At 43.0% G+C, this 19,884-nt stretch overlaps 1 protein-coding gene across 1 annotated transcript in view; it reads left to right on the top strand.

Moving 5' to 3' along the window:
• The window catches only part of LOC124616699 (SPRY domain-containing SOCS box protein 3), a 90,042-nt gene that overhangs the window by 38,329 nt on the left and 31,829 nt on the right, over nt 1-19,884 (top strand). Inside the window, exon 2 of the mRNA XM_047145041.1 lies at nt 13,993-14,128. Within this exon, the coding sequence (XP_047000997.1) occupies nt 14,030-14,128 (99 nt within the window). The 5' untranslated portion in view covers nt 13,993-14,029. The remainder of the gene's footprint in view (nt 1-13,992; nt 14,129-19,884) is intronic.

The following is a 19,884-nucleotide window of genomic DNA, read 5'->3' as shown; positions in this document are numbered from 1 at the left end:
GCTCGATAGCCACAGGCAAGGCCGCCTCCACATCTCGGATAAGGTTCCCCGGCAGACATACCGAGTGGACAATGGCTTTCTTTCCAGTCCTGAAAGCTATCTGTCTAAGGGGCTCCATAACGCGCCTAACATTGGAGCTCCCAATAAAATCCCTACCCCCATGTGACAACCCAGACCCTGGTGAAGGGACGACCACCTGTCCACTCACTGGGTGAATGGGCGAGGTCAGACGACCAGTTTCCACATTGGCCCTCCACCTTCAGCGACGCGAACGCGATACTACCCGCCATTCATCCCGCTGAGAGGGCGGATCCAAAGCGTCGGTTGCACTTGGTGCCTCGGAAGCAGAGTCCATGGGCAAAACAAATAAGACCAAATGTGTCCCACGCGACGCGCCAGATTCTCCGCCACCGCTACACCCCGAGGCAACAGCCTGAAGGTGACCCACCGTAGCCAAAAGCACATTCAGCTATTCGCGCGAACGGCGGCCAGTTCCTCCTGCCTCCGTACACAGAATGTGCATATCCTCGTCATCCTAGCAAGACTAACTGAGCAAGTGAACTATAAAAGCAGACAATCCTACATATGCAGTTTGTTACCCTTCTGATGCGTCACCAAAGGACGCTGATGGGTTAATGAGCTACGTAGCTGCCTGTTCAGTGAGCGATTATTACGCTACACACTGAATGAATTTACACTTAACAAAAACGCGAGATCAAACCTCTTACATTTCCCCATACATTTCCTAGGAAAAGTATGAAATTAAAATTAAATTAAACACCTTTGCCAAAAAGTTCTAAGCATTCTATAAATTGCCGACACATTCAATACAATGCCTTGATTTGACACTTTGCCAGTAAAATACACGAGGGCGGGCCGAAAAGTAATACCTCAGAATTTTTTTATGTTAAAAATCTCAAAAATTCTTACATAAAACGGAAGTTATTAACATTCTACATCTTTATTGTTCGTGTCTACATATTTATTTCTCAGCAGGGTAACCCTGACGACGAACACATTTCTCACAACGAGAGACCAGTTTGTTGATGCTTTCACTGTAGGAAGTTTGATTTTGTTGATGAAGCCACAACCTCACCACTGCTTGCACTGCTTCATCACTATCAAAGTGAAGTCCTCAAAGGAAAAGATCAAAATCAGATCTGGCCAAGTAGGGACTGCCTCGTTACGGAGTTACAGATTATATAAGTGACCTCGGTCGCTGGCGGCTCGTTACAGAGTTGTTGCATTTTGTTTGGTTTCTTCCCTTATTAGCATTGTGTCAATATCGCACTGAAAATAACGCTCAAGAGAGCAAATGTAGGCAGTATCCGCTGTCTTCTCTCCATTCGCTAACAGTACCTACTGTTGACAACGGTAGTAGCCATTTTACTCTTCATCTTCTAGCTCCCAATCAGTATCGCTCGGTTCTGTCTTCGGCTCGTTTTTCCGGCGATGTTAGTTGCACGTCAACAGTGATGTTGCAGATTTCTTCACCGTTGTGAAGGTATTTTCGCAGAAACAAGGGTGACTGTGGTAACAAACTGAATAAATCATAATTATATTATTACTCTGTAACGAGCCGCCAGAGACCGTGAGTCCCTCATATCAAAAAATTCAGAAAGCAACCCTGAACAACTTTTAAAAGTCTGTCGGTGTAGTTCTAGTTCACCCTGTGTATCAGCATAGGCAAGAGGGAACAAAAGTGGACGTTTGCCCTCCTGTAATCTGGGGTACAGAGATTTTACTCACTACGGAATTCGCGTACACTTCTAGAGGTAATTTTCTGCGATTCCGCTAAACATCTCGTTTAGCTAAGTGTAGCCTTAAGTCGCTGATCTTAGTGCGACAATTCTAAGGCTTCTTGATACAGACCAGCTCATTTGTATAAAAAAGAGCGATTTTAGTCTTACACTCCTAAATAAACTTCTGCAGATACCCATGCACACATGTAAGTTCATTAATATATTCAACTCTTGTCACTTTGGCACTTTCAAAGCTTTCACTTAGGTCTCCTTAGTCAATATTACGTAATTTACCTTTTATGTTAAAGAGTGAACTCCAACGGTGAACATTCTAAATTACAAAAAAAAGAACTATTACTTAGACTTTTTTTAATTTTGCATATTTTAACTCTCAAGGAGTTGCATGACGTATTGATACGCAGACACTTACATCGGGTCTATTTGACCGAAAACTAAAACACAAAAAGCATAATGCTCCATCGTTCAGTGAGATAGTTCTTTACATTATATGTTGCCTGATAAAAAAGTGAAGTACCTAGAAAGGGAAGGGGAAAAGAAATGAAGCTCCATGGATTGAGGGAGTTGTCTGATGTTATTTCACTGATTACAAAATCGAGTCAAATTTACAAATAATTTGCCAGTATGAGCCCACTTGTCAGTATCAAGTAGGGTCCATTCTGTAATTAGGATTCATGCACAGATTCGGTTGGGAAGGGTATCATAAAGCCGTTGATCCTCGCCCTTAAAAATTACATTCTTTCGAAAAAGTCTGCAATGAGTGGAATAACATGGTAGGTAATGAAGATTTGCATAACAACCGTATGGCAAAACACTCTACTCTTTTTGTAGCTTATCATTTGCCAAAATCTCATTTCGATATCTCAAACCTTTTATGAAATATAAGGAATGTTGCGGATATTTCACTCTGGCATTATCGCTGGCGCACACGACCGTGTACTACATCAGATGGATTTTTTCGAGACTGGAGACAGATAGAGACCTCCATTCAAGTCTAAAGAAACATTCATTGTGTTAGCTAAATATTATATGCAGCAACATATTATTTAATATGCACCAAACGCAAAATCGTAGTGACCCGCAGTTTTCATTTCAAACATTTTCGAATTTTGCCCAGTGTCTTACATACATGGAAATATCACAATAACTATAACCACTAACGAAATGATGGGCACATTATCATGAAGCTGACGTATAAAATTACAAGTAATTCAAAAATATGATTTTTCTTTACCGAACAATCGTTTGAAAAAGTCTACAGCAGGTGGGCCTCGATTCCTCATCGCCGACCGGCCGAAACGGGGCAAATGCTGTCAGCCACCCCTTGCTAACAAAGGAATGAACTCACCCGGCGCGAAAACTGGTCACTGCATTGGCTGCCGCGTCCTGTGTGGGCTCTACACGAACTGAAGTCTCGCTGAGAACATCTGCCGCCGCTGGGCCACTCTGTACGCTCCCCTAGGACGGGGAGAAATGATTCAGTTGTTAAAATTAAGGAATTGTCAACCAGTTACTCATCTGACATTTACTTTCTACACATTTTAAATTTTGCACAATACTTCGATTGCAGCTGCAAAATGATGATGATGAAACTGGACTGAAGAAGTATATAAATGTTGACTTTCAAGTAAAACGGGATGAAGATATGAAACTACTTGAAAAAATGATGTCAGCTGAATCTTTTCTGAAGGTAATTCCCTACTTGCGTCGACTTTAATGTGCACTCGGTACCACGCTGCTACTTGGTGACTTTTTTCACGTAAAGAAACAAAAATCAGATTTTTATTATATTTGAACACAGAACCTCTTCTCATTGTAGAGGAGTGTTTAACCGACTGGTGGACGATGATATTGCTTGAAGTTTCCAAAGATATCGACTACAGTTCGAAATGTGAGGTCAATTTTCGCAATGTTGGTAGGTCCACACTTTCAAAGAAAGAAAAGACATCTGTAGCTTCCAATATTGCAATGAATATAGCAATTGAAGATATAATGAGGCGCTCCTGTAATTCGTCTGCAAGAATGGCTACCGCGGCTTAGCATCTGGAACGATCAGAAAAGTCTGTCGTCTTCGATACAGTTTGAACACGTCATAATGATGTCACGTCTTTCGGCCGTTGTCAGTTTGTGACCTGGAGCCGCCACTACTCGGTCGAGTACCTCCCCAATTGGCATCAGGAAGTTGAGTGGGCCCCATTCCTACCAACCCCCAAGGAAAGATCCCTGGCAGTACCGGGAATCGATAGACTACGCGACCAAGTCAGCGGTACACTGCGGACTCACGGGCGAATCCCAGTGAAATGGGACTGGTCGGACGTAGTCGGTGCAAACGAGCGGTTGTTGCTGTTTGTGTCAGGTTGTGTTGTGTACCTCACTATCGACTATGGATATAGAGAACATTGTCAACAAGAACAGACTACGCCCATCTGCTTGTCAAATTTCGCAGACAACAGTACAGTTTCATAAACGAAACGTTTTATCTATTCTATGTGCAATATACGTAAATACAACAACGGGCTCTAAATTGTTTCACAGATTTCGTAAGTAATTTTGTAATATAATTCAAGGATGTTATTATAAAAATATCATTGTACGTTTTTTATTCTTTTGAGACCATTAAATATATGTACAACTTGCTTCAATGTTAAAATCAGACGTTGTATTGTTTCCCTGAAATTTGGCTGGTTTGTAATTGAGTGCTGAATAGCTGTAAGGATGTACTGAAACGTTTCCATGTTCATTTTGCAGTATTTGAATATTTTTCCTGTGTATCTCTTCAGTTATCCCGTAAATGGTCTAGGGGTAGTGCCTTTTCCTCGGTCACGGGTTCTAAACCCGCGACCGTTTATTTTTTGAATAATAATTAGCTCTGGCGGCCTAAGTCTTCCGGCATAAGAAGCCATCCACATTCTACTAACGGCTTCGTCAAAGAGAGCAAATGAGCGGACAGAGGTTCAGGGCACTCTGTTGTCCTTGGGGCGGGAAACTAGGCACAAGAATCAGTAATGATTGACGGCATGGGGATGCAAAAGGCAATGGAAACCACTGCGTTAAATACACATAACATGTATCCACTGGATATGTGGCCTGTAATTGAAAAAGTGTATGATGATCTCTCCATTGGCAAAAGATTCCGGAATAGTCTCCATTCGGATCTCTGGGAGTGGACTGCCAAGAGGGAGATGCCCATGAGAAAAAGATTGAATAACCAACGAAAGATGACGTTCTACAAGTAGAAGCTTAAACGTGGTAGGGAAGCTAGAGAATCTGAAAAGGGAAATGCAAAGGCTCAATATAGATATAGTAGGGGTCAGTCAAGTGAAATGGAAAGCAGACAAGGATTTCTGGTCAGATGAGTAGAGGGTAATAGCAACAGCAGCAGAAAATGGTATAAGAGGCGTAGGACTCGTTATGAATACAAAAGTGGGGCAGAGAGTGTGTTACTATAAACAGTTCAATGACAGTGTTGTTCTTATCAGAATCGACAGCAAACCAACACTAACAACGATGGTTCAGGTATAAATGCCGACATCGCAAGCTGAAGATGAAGAGACAGAGAAAGTATGTGAGGATATTGAAATGGTAATACAGTACGTAGAGGGAGATGAAAATCTAATAGTCATGGGACACTGGAATTCAGTTGTAGAGAAGGAGTAGAAGAAAAGGTTACGGGGGAATATGGGCTTCGGACGAGGAATGAGCGAGGAGAAAGATTAATTCTGTAATAAATTTCAACTAGTAATAGCAAATGGTTCAAATGCCTCTGAGCACTACGGGACTTAACATCTGAGGTCATCAGTCCCCTAGAACTTAGAACTACTTAAACCTAACTAACCTAAGGACATGACACACATCCATGCACGAGGCAGGATTCGAGCCTGCGACCGTAGCGGTCGCGCGGTTCCAGACTGAAGCGCCTAGAACCGCTCGGCCACACCAGCCGGCCAATTGCAAATACAGTACTCTGGTCAAGACTCACAAGAGGCTGCAATGGATGAACTACAGCGGTCGGCTGTAGTCTTAACTACGATGCGGACAATCAGTTTGTGGGACGAATACGATCCCACTGGATGTCGAAACTATATACGAGGGGACCGATGTCGACCGACTTCTGCTGATGCAGAACAAGGGAGCCCTGGTTCAGGACTTTGTGAACAAACAGTACCTATGCGCTCCATAAATACCGATTTGACCAGTCTCCTCAGAGTTTTTTAAACACATTTCAGCCACTCAGAAGAATATAATCATTTTCCAAGCTGTTTATGTACTTGATGTTTAAACCCACAAACAAAAGGGAAACTTCTTCCATAATTTTCAAGTAAACATTAATTATAGCCTCTTGAATATGTGTGAATTTTAACTACATCGCCGCCGGCCGCAGTGGCCGAGCGGTTCTAGGCGCTTCAGTCCGGAACCGCGCTGCTGCTACGGACGCAGGTTCGAATCCTGCCTCGGATATGGATGTGTGTGATGTCTTTAGGTTAGTTAGGTTTAAGTAGTTCTAAGTCTAGGGGACTGATGACCTCAGATGTTAAGTCCCATAGTACTCAGAGCCATTTGAACCATCTTTTAACTCCATCGCCGAGTAGAGAAGAATGCCTGTAGCTCAACAAGACATCTTACTTGCGATAAAAAGTAAGATTTCAATGGCGAATAGACCTCCAATACTTTTTCAGCTACAGGCAAAAGTGCCAGGTTTTCTTGTTTTGCTATATCCCAACATTCTTTTGTATTGTACCTCTATTTCTCCTCAAAAATTTTTGATAGCTTCTACACGCCGTTTGCATTTATAAAAGTACGAATAAATGTTCAACATCTAATGGTAACATATCAGCTGCTTAAATAAACTGCGATTAATGCAATATTTGCTGCACCTCTAACTCCATCTATTTTTCTTGCTAAGCTCTCTTGAAGTTACATCGTCCTGCATGTTGAACTCTGCCAAAATTTGTAACGGCATTGTCTGTACAAATTTCAATCACTTTCACCTTAAGGTTGTGATTTTCAAGAATTCCCATTAAAGTACCATATATAACTCAAAAGATCTAATATTTTGATGTTAATTCTGGTCGTGGGATGCAAATACCTCATTAGCATTGGAAATATTTTCATGTCCTTATGGTTTGAAACATCTACACTCCTGGAAATGGAAAAAAGAACACATTGACACCAGTGTGTCATACCCACCATACTTGCTCCGGACACTGCGAGAGGGCTGTACAAGCAATGATCACACGCACGGCACAGCGGACACACCAGGAACCGCGGTGTTGGCCGTCGAATGGCGCTAGCTGCGCAGTATTTGTGCACCGCCGCCGTCAGTGTCAGCCAGTTTGCCGTGGCATACGGAGCTCCATCGCAGTCTTCAACACTGGTAGCATGCCGCGACAGCGTGGACGTGAACCGTATGTGCAGTTGACGGACTTTGAGCGAGGGCGTATAGTGGGCATGCGGGAGGCTGGGTGGACGTACCGCCGAATTGCTCAACACGTGGGGCGTGAGGTCTCCACAGTACATCGATGTTGTCGCCAGTGGTCGGCGGAAGGTGCACGTGCCCGTCGACCTGCGACCGGACCGCAGCGACGCACGGATGCACGCCAAGACCGTAGGATCCTACGCAGTGCCGTAGGGGACCGCACCGCCACTTCCCAGCAAATTAGGGACACTGTTGCTCCTGGGGTATCGGCGAGGACCATTCGCAACCGTCTCCATGAAGCTGGGCTACGGTCCCGCACACCGTTAGGCCGTCGTCCGCTCACGCCCCAACATCGTGCAGCCCGCCTCCAGTGGTGTCGCGACAGGCGTGAATGGAGGGACGAATGGAGACGTGTCGTCTTCAGCGATGAGAGTCGCTTCTGCCTTGGTGCCAATGATGGTCGTATGCGTGTTTGGCGCCGTGCAGGTGAGCGCCACAATCAGGACTGCATACGACCGAGGCACACAGGGCCAACACCCGGCATCATGGTGTGGGGAGCGATCTCCTACACTGGCCGTACACCACTGGTGATCGTCGAGGGGACACTGAATAGTGCACGGTACATCCAAACCGTCATCGAACCCATCGTTCTACCATTCCTAGACCGGCAAGGGAACTTGCTGTTCCAACAGGACAATGCACGTCCGCATGTATCCCGTGCCACCCAACGTGCTCTAGAAGGTGTAAGTCAACTACCCTGGCCAGCAAGATCTCCGGATCTGTCCCCCATTGAGCATGTTTGGGACTGGATGAAGCGTCGTCTCACGCGGTCTGCACGTCCAGCACGAACGCTGGTCCAACTGAGGCGTCAGGTGGAAATGGCATGGCAAGCCGTTCCACAGGACTACATCCAGCATCTCTACGATCGTCTCCATGGGAGAATAGCAGCCTGCATTGCTGCGAAAGGTGGATATACACTGTACTAGTGCCGACATTGTGCATGCTCTGTTGCCTGTGTCTATGTGCCTGTGGTTCTGTCAGTGTGATCATGTGATGTATCTGACCCCAGGAATGTGTCAATAAAGTTTCCCCTTCCTGGGACAATGAATTCACGGTGTTCTTATTTCAATTTCCAGGAGTGTATTAAATATACAGATAAATGATACATCATGTCATGAAAACAAAGCTATCCATAAAATAACATCTGTACCAGTGCCAGGATTCTAAACCAGGTCTGCTCACTTTGCAGACGCACCAACCACTACACTACCCTGGCGCAGTGGCTTTGCACAACTGCACAGACTACCCTAGCATACCTTTCTCCTCAATCCAAAACCCCATTCATGCCTCAGCCCCCATGGTATTCCCCCTAAACTTGAACAGTGAGCTAAGGCATCAATGGAAATTTTATTGTCGTGGGAGGCGAGCTAGGTTAGTCCGAGCAGTTGTAAAAAGCCACTGTGTCAGGGTCGTGTAGTGGTTAGTACATCTGCCAAGCAAGCGGGAGACTTGGGTTCGAATCCTGGCCTCGGTCATTCATCGCTTCAGTCTGCATATACAGGGTGGTCGGAAATTCCCGTTACAGACTTCTAGGACTCATTCATCGCTTCAGTCTGCATATACAGGGTGGTCGGAAATTCCCGTTACAGATTTCTAGGACTTATTCATCGCTTCAGTCTGCATATACAGGGTGGTCGGAAATTCCCGTTACAGACTTCTAGGACTTATAGAAGGGAGTGAGTACATCGTATTTTGAATAGGAACCCATGTCCGGAAACGTCATCCATCGAGACTACAGAGCGTCAAAGTTATAGGCGCGGGGCTCTGTAAATGTACTTATACACGGGGTGATTCTGTGATGATGCCACAGACTTTCTAGGATGATGGAGAACGATAAATGTGTTAATGTGAAGTAAGGATCCATAAACGAAAACTGTTCTGATACCTCTGACAGTTGAATACATGTACCGGTTCTTGTGTTGGGACGAGTGTAGGGCTGGTAACTTTCAGTGTGGTAGTGTGGACAAAAACAAGAAAAAATGTCCAATAAACGTGTTCTCTAAAGTGCGTACCTTAGCAGCTATGAACACTTGCTCAGTAGAGGGGATGGTTTCACATTAACGAAGATGAACGAATGGTCATAGCTCCTCAGGTATGGAATTTAGAGCCCACGTTTATTTGACATTTTTTCTCGTTTTTGTCCACACTATCATCACCGAAAGTTAGCTTGCCCACACTCTTCGCAACACAACTACCGGTACACGTATTCAACTGTCAGAGATATCAGAACGGTTTTCGTTTATAACTTTCGACTCGTTCGTTTCGGGTACAGGGATCCTTATTTCAGATTAATACATTTATCGTTCTCCATCATCCTAGAAAGTCTGTAACATCATCACGGAATCGCGCCGTGTATACGTACATTTACAGACTCCCGCGCCTATACCTTTGATGCTCTGCAGTCTCGCTGGATGTAGGTTCCTATTCAAAATACGACGTACTCACTCCCCTCTACAAGTCCTAGAAGTCTGTAACGGGAATTTCCGACCATCCTGCATACATGATAGATTTCTCATACTTGAAAATGTCTCTTGAACCACTTAGTGTCATTTCAACAAAATAAAGATTAAGGGGATACAAAAGCACAAAATTCGTTACTATAATAGGAGTGAGTTAGGCGAGAATAGGCTAACTTCTGATCACTGGCATCACTGTCCCTGTCATGACGTGGTTGGCTGCTGATTTAGCTGCAAACATACAACGCGCACCCACAACAAGTAGTCGATTTTGACCAGAAAAGTCACTCATGTAAAACAAGCATAAAGTTATCCTAAGAATACGGCATAATCACATTCATTACAATAGCCACCAAGGGCGCCCACCCCCCTGGGGCAACAGGGACCCTGCCCCCTTAGCTCTTATTGTAGCTTACCAGTACCATATGGAAGCCCCACAAACCATGTCTTTTTGCAAGCTATGCTTCTTCATCGTCATATTTTTCTTAATGGAAGTAAGTGAACAATAATGACAATGTAGCTGTGACGGTCATGCTGTTTTATGCTTTTAAGACGTTAAATGGCTTTACCTTCCATATTTGCTGCTATGAGCAACGGAAAATATTCCTTATATTGTTGCATCGTACTTCAAAGAGTTGAACATTTTTTTTAAAAAAAGGAAACTCCTTTTGCAAGTCCTCTGTGAATCACAGTCTCTTTCTGGCGGCACTGCTAAATAAACTAAAGAACTGTTGTAGCGCAACTGCGCGAAGCAGACAAATACAAGTTGACAATGCCATGTCACCACATGCACTAATTGAAAGCCAAAACAGTTGCTACTGCTGGTGCATTCTGACTTTGACGAATAGTCTTATTGCATTCACTCATACATGTAGGTGCGTTATGAAGTTGACTTGTACCTCATCCGGCATACGTAAATAGGTAGGACTGGTGCCATAGACTAGGAATTTAACCGTTAAAGGACACATTAGGCGTTTTTTAGGATTAAAAATGGCTCTAAGCACTATGGGACTTAACATCTGAGGTCATCAGTCCCCTAGACTTAGAACTACTTAAACCTAACTAACCTGAGAACATCACACACAGCCATGCCCGAGGCAGGATTCCAACCCGCGACCGCAGCAGCAGCGCGGTTCCGAACTGAAGTGCCTAGAACCATTCGGCCACAGCTTTGTAGGATGTTTTTCTTAATTAGTCCAGTGTGAGATTACAACTACGACTGTGGGATGATTCTGCAGAAACTGGGACATTTAACCACCTTATTTATAATAGGTATCAAATACTAGCAGTGTACTGGGTGGTTATAATTAAAATGCAACTACCCACATAGGTCCAGTGTGAGCTGTAATTATCGTATAGCAGCGAAACTTGGTTGATATGCTTATGTGTTAATGCAGAACCGATTTATGCTGGAAAAAAAATTAGTTCCAGTTTGGTCACCATGTGCAGATCGGGCGCTGTGAATGCAAGAAAACGTATAGAAATGTTTCTGTATTCAATGGCTTAGGAATGGGGCATGGGCAGAAAAGGTCAAACAAGTTAGAAAGGCATAGTGGTGATTTTATTATTAACCATTATGGCTTGTCAAAAGACAGCATGAATGTCATACCTTCATACAAACAGTGCACAACGCCAGAATTGCCCCTGGTGGCCACAATTGGAACGAACTTTTTTCCAATGTAAATCGGCTCCCCACTAACGCATTAGCATATCTACAAAGTTTCGCTGCCGTACGATAAATACAGCCGACCTCTGTGAGTAGCTGCCCTGGTACTTCACTGATAGAGAAAGTTTATATGGGGTTAATACTTCGCTCTCAGACAGACAACTTTTAGATACACACGCATATTTCTGATATTCACTGAGTTTGAGACTGGGTCATAACACGATTTAGAAAAATCGCGAAATGGTCAGTCTTCAAATTTATATGTCTGGCTATGGAATGAGGCAGGATGTGAATTTAGTTTTCAATGATCATAATTTTTTTCTGAGGAGCGTTGGGAGGGGGTGAGGGTGGTCAGCTGACCTCTCAGTGTTATATCCTTATTGACAGGTACCTAACTGTGATCATGACAGCGAGTGGACAAACACTTCAAAATAATTGGAGAGAAAGAGTAACCCCATTTAATAAAAGATGCGCTTTGACAAGGACACATCGCAAAGGGCTTCGAAAACGGTGGGTAATTAAACCCACTCCAACGCAATGGCTCCCAATATTAAGCCACATCCCGCCGCCACACCTGCGACGTACTGACGCCCTTGTACGTGAATACAAAAACATCATGGGAAATCGAAGCCTGCCAATCCACCAAGACATTGAGGCTGCAAACACTAATAGGCTTCGATCTAGGAACCCGCCAACAAGAACAGCAAGGACCTGTGTACAAGAAGGTTTCAGTATCACAAATGCATGGTCTGAAAAATGGAACGCAAGGCAAAACCATAACATGCCTTGCATCACACAAAAGTCACCTGATTTTGACCTACCACGCAAAACGTGGTCCACTCTAAATAGGATTAGAACTCGCCGTGGCAGATGTGCTTACTCCCTGTATAAATGGGGTAAGATACCATCCCCTCAGTTTGACTGCGGAGAAAGTCAGACCATCAGCCACATTGTTGAAGAGTGTTCCAGAAGAGCCTATAATGGGAGCCCCGACGACTTCCTGCTCGCAACTCCAGTCTATACGAGGTGTGGCTAGAAAAAAACCGGACTAGTACTGGTGAAACAATAAAACGAATGCAATAAGGCTGAAAGTCGCGTGGCCTGTCACGTGACTCTCGCTCCGCCTACTGCTCGAGTTTCATCTGCCTCCTGCACTCAGTCTGCCCGTGGCGTCTGTTTTAAGTCGAGCGTCGGAAAATGTTGAGTGTACAGAAAGAACAGCGTGTTAACATCAAATTTTGTTTCAAACTAGGAAAATCTGCAAGTGAAACGTTTGTGATGTTACAACAAGTGTATGGCGATGATTGTTTATCGCGAACATAAGTGGTTTAAACGATTTAAAGATGGCCGCGAAGACACCAGTGATGACACTCGCACTGGCAGACCATTGTCAGCAAAAACTGACGCAAACATTGAAAAAATCGGTAAACGTGTTCGACAAGATCGCCGTTTAACAATCAGAGCAGTGTCTGAGTTAACAGGAGTTGACAAGGAAAGTGTTAGGCAGATTCTTCATGAAAGTTTCAACATGAACAAAGTGTGTTCAAAAATGGTTCCAAAGTGTCTCACAATTGAACAGAAGGAACGCCGAAGAATGATTTGTTCTGACATTCTGGAAAACATTGAAAGTGATCCCACCTTCTTACAAAATGTTATTACTTGCGATGAATCGTGGTTTTTTACTTACGATCCCGAAACTAAACGCCAATCGATGCATTGGAAAACTTCTGGTTCTCCACGACAAAAAAAGCACGAATGTCAAAATCGAAATTCAAGGCAATGATGATTGTTTTTTTTGACATCAAAGGGATTGTGCACATTGATTGGGTACCAGAGGGACAAACAGTGAATCAGCATTACTACATTAGCGTCCTGGCTACCCTACGTGAGCGAGTACGGAGAAAACGGAACGACTTGTGGAGAAAAAAGTCATGGATCCTTCACCAAGACAATGCCCCAGCTCACAGTGCGTTGTCAGTGAAGACGTTTTTGGCAAAACACAACATTCCCATCTTAGATCATCCACCCTACTCACCTGATTTGGCCCCCTGTGACTTTTTTCTTTTTCCTAAAGTCAAGTCAGCTTTGAAAGGAACTAGATTTGAGACTGTTGAAGCAGTAAAAGAAAAAGCGACGGAAGTAATGTATGGACTTACCGAAAATGATCTGCAGCATTGCTATGAACAGTGGAAAATTCGTATGGAGCGGTGTAGAGACCGAGGAGGAGAGTACATTGAAGGAGATAACATGAAATTGTAAATAATTGTAAATAAATGTTTTTTCCAGCATCAGTCCGGTTTTTTTCTAGCCGCACCTCGTATATTATATTAATAGACTTGATGTTTGTTTGTAATCCGTAAACTTTGTTATATTAGTAATGATGGTTTGCAATTATTAACGTTTGTTATATTAGTGATTTGTCTGTTTGTTTCTTATGTGTCTGTATTGCCATACGATAAATAAATAAATAATGTGGTATCAGAACTGGAAGGATAGGTTATTGGTGACGTACAAGTGTTGGTCATCAGCACAGAGCCAATAGGTGACTAAGCATGTGTGACCGTCTTTCCTGATGACTGACTGCAGCTGATTCCTGTAGAGCTTGGAGAGTCAGAGCACAAACTGGTGTTGCAGGAGGTCCAATGCGGAATAAGCGGCGCCCTCTGGGGGCATGGGCGAGCCGCCACTGCGCCACGGCTGCGATGACCATTGGTCGTGGGACCGGCGAGACTGCAGCCACGAGGTCCGCCTCTACGGGCCCTTCCTGCAGGTAGGCACGCTTGCTCTGCGCCCTGCATCTCTGCGTTCTTCAATTTTAAAACTTACTATTATTCTCGTAATGCAGCCTCCTTGCACACAGTTACATACTACAGTCAAACACAAAAAGGATGTTATGATAGTTTTTACCAATAATTTGCAGCATTCAATGCATTCTGCACTGCCTAAAATTGTTTCATTTAAGTACCATAGACAGGAGCAATACAATCCCAGATTAGGTACAATATCTGGTATCAAAATCAATAGCTAAATTTGTATCAGTACCTCAGACTGTATCAGATTGGTGCATAATTTCGTCGTGGTCTTTTTTGCATGTTGGTATTGCGGTTGCTATAGGTTTATTTATATATTTCGTTTTTTATTTGTAGTTTGCTATTGCTATTCGAATTTACATAGTGTCATTTTGTCATTTGGAGATACTGAGTGGGGCTGTGGAGACCGAGCGAGGTGGCGCAGTGGTAGCACACTGGACTCGCATTCGGGAGGACGACGGTTCAATCCCGCGTCTGGCCATCCTGATTTAGGTTTTCCGTGATTTCCCTAAATCGCTCCAGGCAAATGCTGGGATGGTTCCTTTCAAAGGGCACGGCCGCCTTCCTTTCCTAATCCGATGAGACCGATGACCTCGCTGTCTGGTCTCTTCCCCCAAAGCAACCCAACCCAACCCTGGGACTGTGGACGCTAGAAAATGGAGTGCCAAGTGGAGAAATCGGAACATTTCCGACATATTCTTCTGTTTGAGTTCAGCAGAAGGGCGACAGCAGCGGAGGCAGCCAGAAACATTTGCGCCGTGTATGGGGATAATGCCATTGGACAGAGTACGGCAAGAAAATGGTTTGCTCGTTTTAAGGAGGATCTTTCTGACATATGTAACTCTCCACTTTCAGGAGGACCGTCCAAGTTTGCTGAAGATCGTTTAAACGCATCAATCCACAATGATCCACGTCATTGTAATCGAGACCCGACAAATGTGATGGACTGTGATCATTCCACCATCGTGCGATTTTTACACGCAATGGGAAAAGTTCAAAAATCAGGTTTATGAGTATGGTCTAAGCAAAGATCATAAAAATCAGCGGGTGGCCATGTGTGCTTCTCTGGTTGTTCGACATCAATTGCCTGGTGAACAACGCTAACCATTGTTATCCATAATCGTTACTGGTGACGAGAAATTGTGTCTTTACGCTAAGGAAAAGAGAGAAATTGTTGAGCCCAGTAAAGCAGCAACTGCCCCTACAAAGACTTGCCTGAATCCACGAAAGATAGTGTTATGCATCTGGTGGAACAGCGGCGGTGTGGTAATCTATGAATTGCTTCCCCCATGTGTAACCATCACTGCTGACATTTATTGTCAACATCTGAGACGTTTTGCAGACGTAACCCACGGTCAATGACCAGAAAGACTGCGTTCAGTGAAGCTACTCCACGATAACGCACGCCAGCATCACGTTAAACTGACAAAAAACCCTGTCCAGAAGCTGAGGTGGGAAGTCACTCCACACCCACCTTATTCACGAGATCTTGACCTCTTTCATCTTTTCCGATCTCTATGGAACAACTTTCAAGGAACTCTCTTCCAGACGAAAATGCGCTCCGAACATGGTTCGACGAGTTCTTCGCATCAAAACCACAAAATTGCTACCGTCGCGGAATCGAAGTTACCCAAGCGTTAGCAGACTGTTGTAAATAGTGAAGGAGACTATATTATTGATGAATTAAGTCTCTGTTATGTTTATCTGCTACTTGTTCATTAAACTTATGGCAAAACACTATGAACTCGTGCACCATCCACATAAATATCGATACTGACAGTGTCGCGAAATATTGGTTACTTTTTTGTGTATATTTAAGGAATATGAAAATTATGGTATGTTTGCATACATGGTAATCAATAAATAGTGTATGAGACTGGTCGAGCATGGTATACAGCAGGCCTGTTGATCGATCTGCTCGCGCGCGATGGCTCATGCTGAGCCAGTGAGCAACCGGCCAGCTCCCGAAGAGTGATGGTTTATTGGTTTGGGAAGGGAGGAGAGGAGGAATCGGAACAAGGCAGTTCGGCATGAGAAACTATTCTACGGCCGATAATGTTACTTCTGCGAAGATAAATAGCTGCACGGTGGATAATTGATTTTTTTTTAATTTTCGTTGCAATTTTTTTTTTTTAAAAAAAAAGATCGCCGATTGATGAAAAATAACAGTGAAATTAAACAACTGACGAGCCGAAGTACAGGGGGCAGATATCTCTGCTGACTGAAAATCGGTTTCCATTAGTATCAACAAGGTATCATCCCAGAGTAAAGATGATTTTTTGGACTGGACATAGTGTTCGATTTCACCCCGGTAGTTCCAGATCACACCAGGCTATGATACAGTCTTCAGCCTCCTACTCTCTCTAACCCCACCCCCTCCTACCCCTTCGTCTTTGCATCCTGTTGCCCTCACAATAAGTGGATCCTGTTCATCCTGGCAACCGAGTGATATGCTCCATTTCCTAAACTATTCTTTTTCTCTCCTGAGGAAGGAGTTAATAGTTCTAAAAGCTAGGAATAATTTTTCTGCTTTAATGTATGTCTATTACCAAAACTCAAGTTTTGGTTCTTGCAGATAAGTGATAGGTAGCCTTCTCATTACCTTGGAATTTTACGAAATACTTAGAAGTGCATTTTTATTATTTATTTATATTATTAATTCCTTTAACTCCTTATGTGGAACATAGGGCTGCAATGATGGATTGCCATCTTGTTCTGTCTTCTGCTAGTATTTTCACTTCTTCCCACCCTATTCCTATACTTTTTCATTCCTTCAACTGATCGTCTCCACTTCATTTTGGGCCTGCTTTGTCTCTGTCATCCCTGCGGGATCCAATAAGGTGCTTCCTTTGCAATGTGCTCATTTGGTCTTACAAGTGTATGTCCAAACCATCTTTACTTCCTGCTTCTTATTTGTAGCTCAATTGGCTTCTAGCTAGTTCTTTCCCAGAGTGTTTCGTTAGAGATGATATTTGGGCACCGTTTTCCCAGGATGTTCCCCAGACGTATGTTGCTGAATAACTGCAATTTATGGATTAGCTGCTTTGTCACTTTCCAGGTTTCAGATCCATATACATGCACAGATTTTACATTACTTTCAAATATCCGCAATTCGGTCCTCAACGTTATTTCCTTCGATAACCAGATAGAGCGAAGAGTTGCGAAAGCAACTTTGGCTTTGTTGAAGCAGCTGTTAATGTCATCTGTTGTACGACCATTTGGTGTAATCATGCTTCCTGGGTAGCAAAACGTATCCACCCTTTCGATTATCTGACTCCCAAGCTAAAGCTCTGTGGTCTTGTTATCATTTCCCCACATGTCTTTTGGTTTTTGGGCATTAATTTTCGAACCAACTTTCTTCGCCGCAGATTTCAGATCTTCTAGTTTCTCTTCATGTTGTTGAGGCTGTGGGACACAAGGTAAAGTCATCTGCAAAATCTAGGTCTTCTAGATGTGTACCATTGCTCCATTTTATTCCTCTCACTTTATCCATTGCTTGCGCCATTACAAGATTGAGTTCTATGTTAAAAAGTATTGGTGAGAGCCTACAACCTTGCTTAGCTCCTCTTTTCACTGCTGAAAGCAGACCTTGATGTTGAACCTGGCATGTGTAGTTTTCATACATGTGCTCGATGAGCAATTATTTTCTTGGGAATTCTAAAAGTTTGCAGTGAGCTCCATATTTTTGCTCTAATTATACTGTCAAATGCCTTTTCAGAGTCTACAAACAGCACACAAAGTGGTTACTGGTATTCATATGAATGTTCAACTTTTATTCTCAAAGTGTTTATCTGGTCAATGCAAGAGCCACCTTTCCTGAAACCTGCTTGTTCTCTTCTTATTTTCTTGTCTGCATATGCTTTTGTCCTATTTAGCATTATTCATGAGAGGGTCTTGCTTGGGATTGACAGCAGGATGATGCCTGTCCAATTATCACAAACAGATAGGTCGGATTTCTTGGGGAGCTTTATGAGCGAGCCTCTGTTCCAATCATTTGGTACTTTTTCATTCATTCATATGACTGTCAGGAGTGGATGTAAAATTTCTGCTGTTATAGAGGGATCTACTTTAAGTAACTCTGGACTGATGTTCTCCAGGTCTGGAGCTTTTCCATTATTTATTTGTTGGACTGCTTTAGCAATTTCTTCTTTGGATGGCAGTTATAAGCTAATTGGCATATCTTGTGGGAGTCCTTCCCCATCCACATTCAGTTGAATTACACTGTCTGTAGTTTCGTGGTTCAGAACATTCTCAAAATGTCGTTTCCATTCCTGCATTTGGTCTTCTCGATTTGTGAGTGGTTTTCCTTACTGCGTTGGCATATCACCCCCAAATTTCTTGTGTGGCCATTTCCTTGTGATGTTATATAATGTCTTGTTATTGCCTCTGTTAGTTGCTGCTTTCACCTTAGCTGTGAGATTATTGGTGAGAGTACTCTCATCTTCTCTGAAACCCTCTTCACCATCCTATTTAATATGCAGAGTTCCTGTTGGATTTCCTCTTTTACTTCCCTTGTCTGTGCACAATTTAGCTGGAGTTTTGCCTTCCTCCTCTGTTGTATTGCATCTCAAGAATCGTCAGAGATCCAGTCTTGTCTGCTGTGGTTCGTTGTTCCAAGAATTTCTTCAGCAGTCTGTGCATAGGTCATTTTCACTGCAGTCCACTGAGCCTCAATGTCATACTCTTTGATTCCTCTGCTAAGCATCTCAAAACGATTTCTCAGTCAGATAAAGAACATTAGAGCTAGAGTATTATGTGTCACCTAACAAAATATGTTCTGTTTGTAATATTATTCATATATTTTCACATGCCATTCTGTTTCAAAAATTTCTGAATTTTATTAGTGTAAAATGCACTTTTATTAGAAGTGCATTTTACACTAATAAAATTCAAAAATTTTTGAAACAGAGTGGCATGTGAAAATATCTGAATAATATTACAAACAGAACATATTTTGCTGGATGACTCATAATGCTCTAGCTCTAATGCTGAAAACTGGCTGTGGTTCCATTAAGAGTCCGTGCAAAAAGTTATACCGTAGACATGCATCTTAAAAGTACTACAGTCCATGTGAGCATACTGTGGCTGCTTCATGCGTATGCCACAACCTATCAAATAATGCAATTTCGTATATGTCTGTATGGTAACATCTCAGTGTTGCTGCAGCTCTATAGACAGTTATTGTTTTCAATCATGTAGATTTGATACTGCCAGGAGCCTTTGTGCTTCATAATTGAAAGCTGGGAATAAAGCTGCAAACTGCAAATGCTCTTCTTGTATGAAGAATGGCAGTATCCAGTGAAGCCAAACAATAAATAGTACTGAGTAGTATTAACACTTAAGTGGACGATGTACAAGTAAATATGCTGTCATGTATTCTTGACGGCATTACATAAATTATAATTAAATATGCAGCCTTTCCAACATATAGAGGAGATGATGAGTCACAGATAGGCCCAACAAAAAAACCGCTATACTTGTAGCTTTCAGCCAGAAGGCCATATTCTGAAGTAGGTAACATGCATACATTCACACAACATGCGTATGATATATAGGATGTACATGTTTGAGGGAATGTAAAACATGTTATTTGGTCTTTTTTTCTTGAGTCAGTCTTCTGACTGGTTTGATGTGGCCTGCCATGAATTCCTCTCCTGTGCGAAACTCTTCATCCCAGTGTAGCACTTGCAACCTACATCTTCAATTATTTGCTGGA

This window comes from Schistocerca americana, chromosome 5 (assembly GCF_021461395.2).
Source record: "Schistocerca americana isolate TAMUIC-IGC-003095 chromosome 5, iqSchAmer2.1, whole genome shotgun sequence".
Lineage (NCBI taxonomy): Eukaryota > Metazoa > Arthropoda > Insecta > Orthoptera > Acrididae > Schistocerca > Schistocerca americana.
This window is presented reverse-complemented; position numbering and strand designations above follow the sequence as displayed.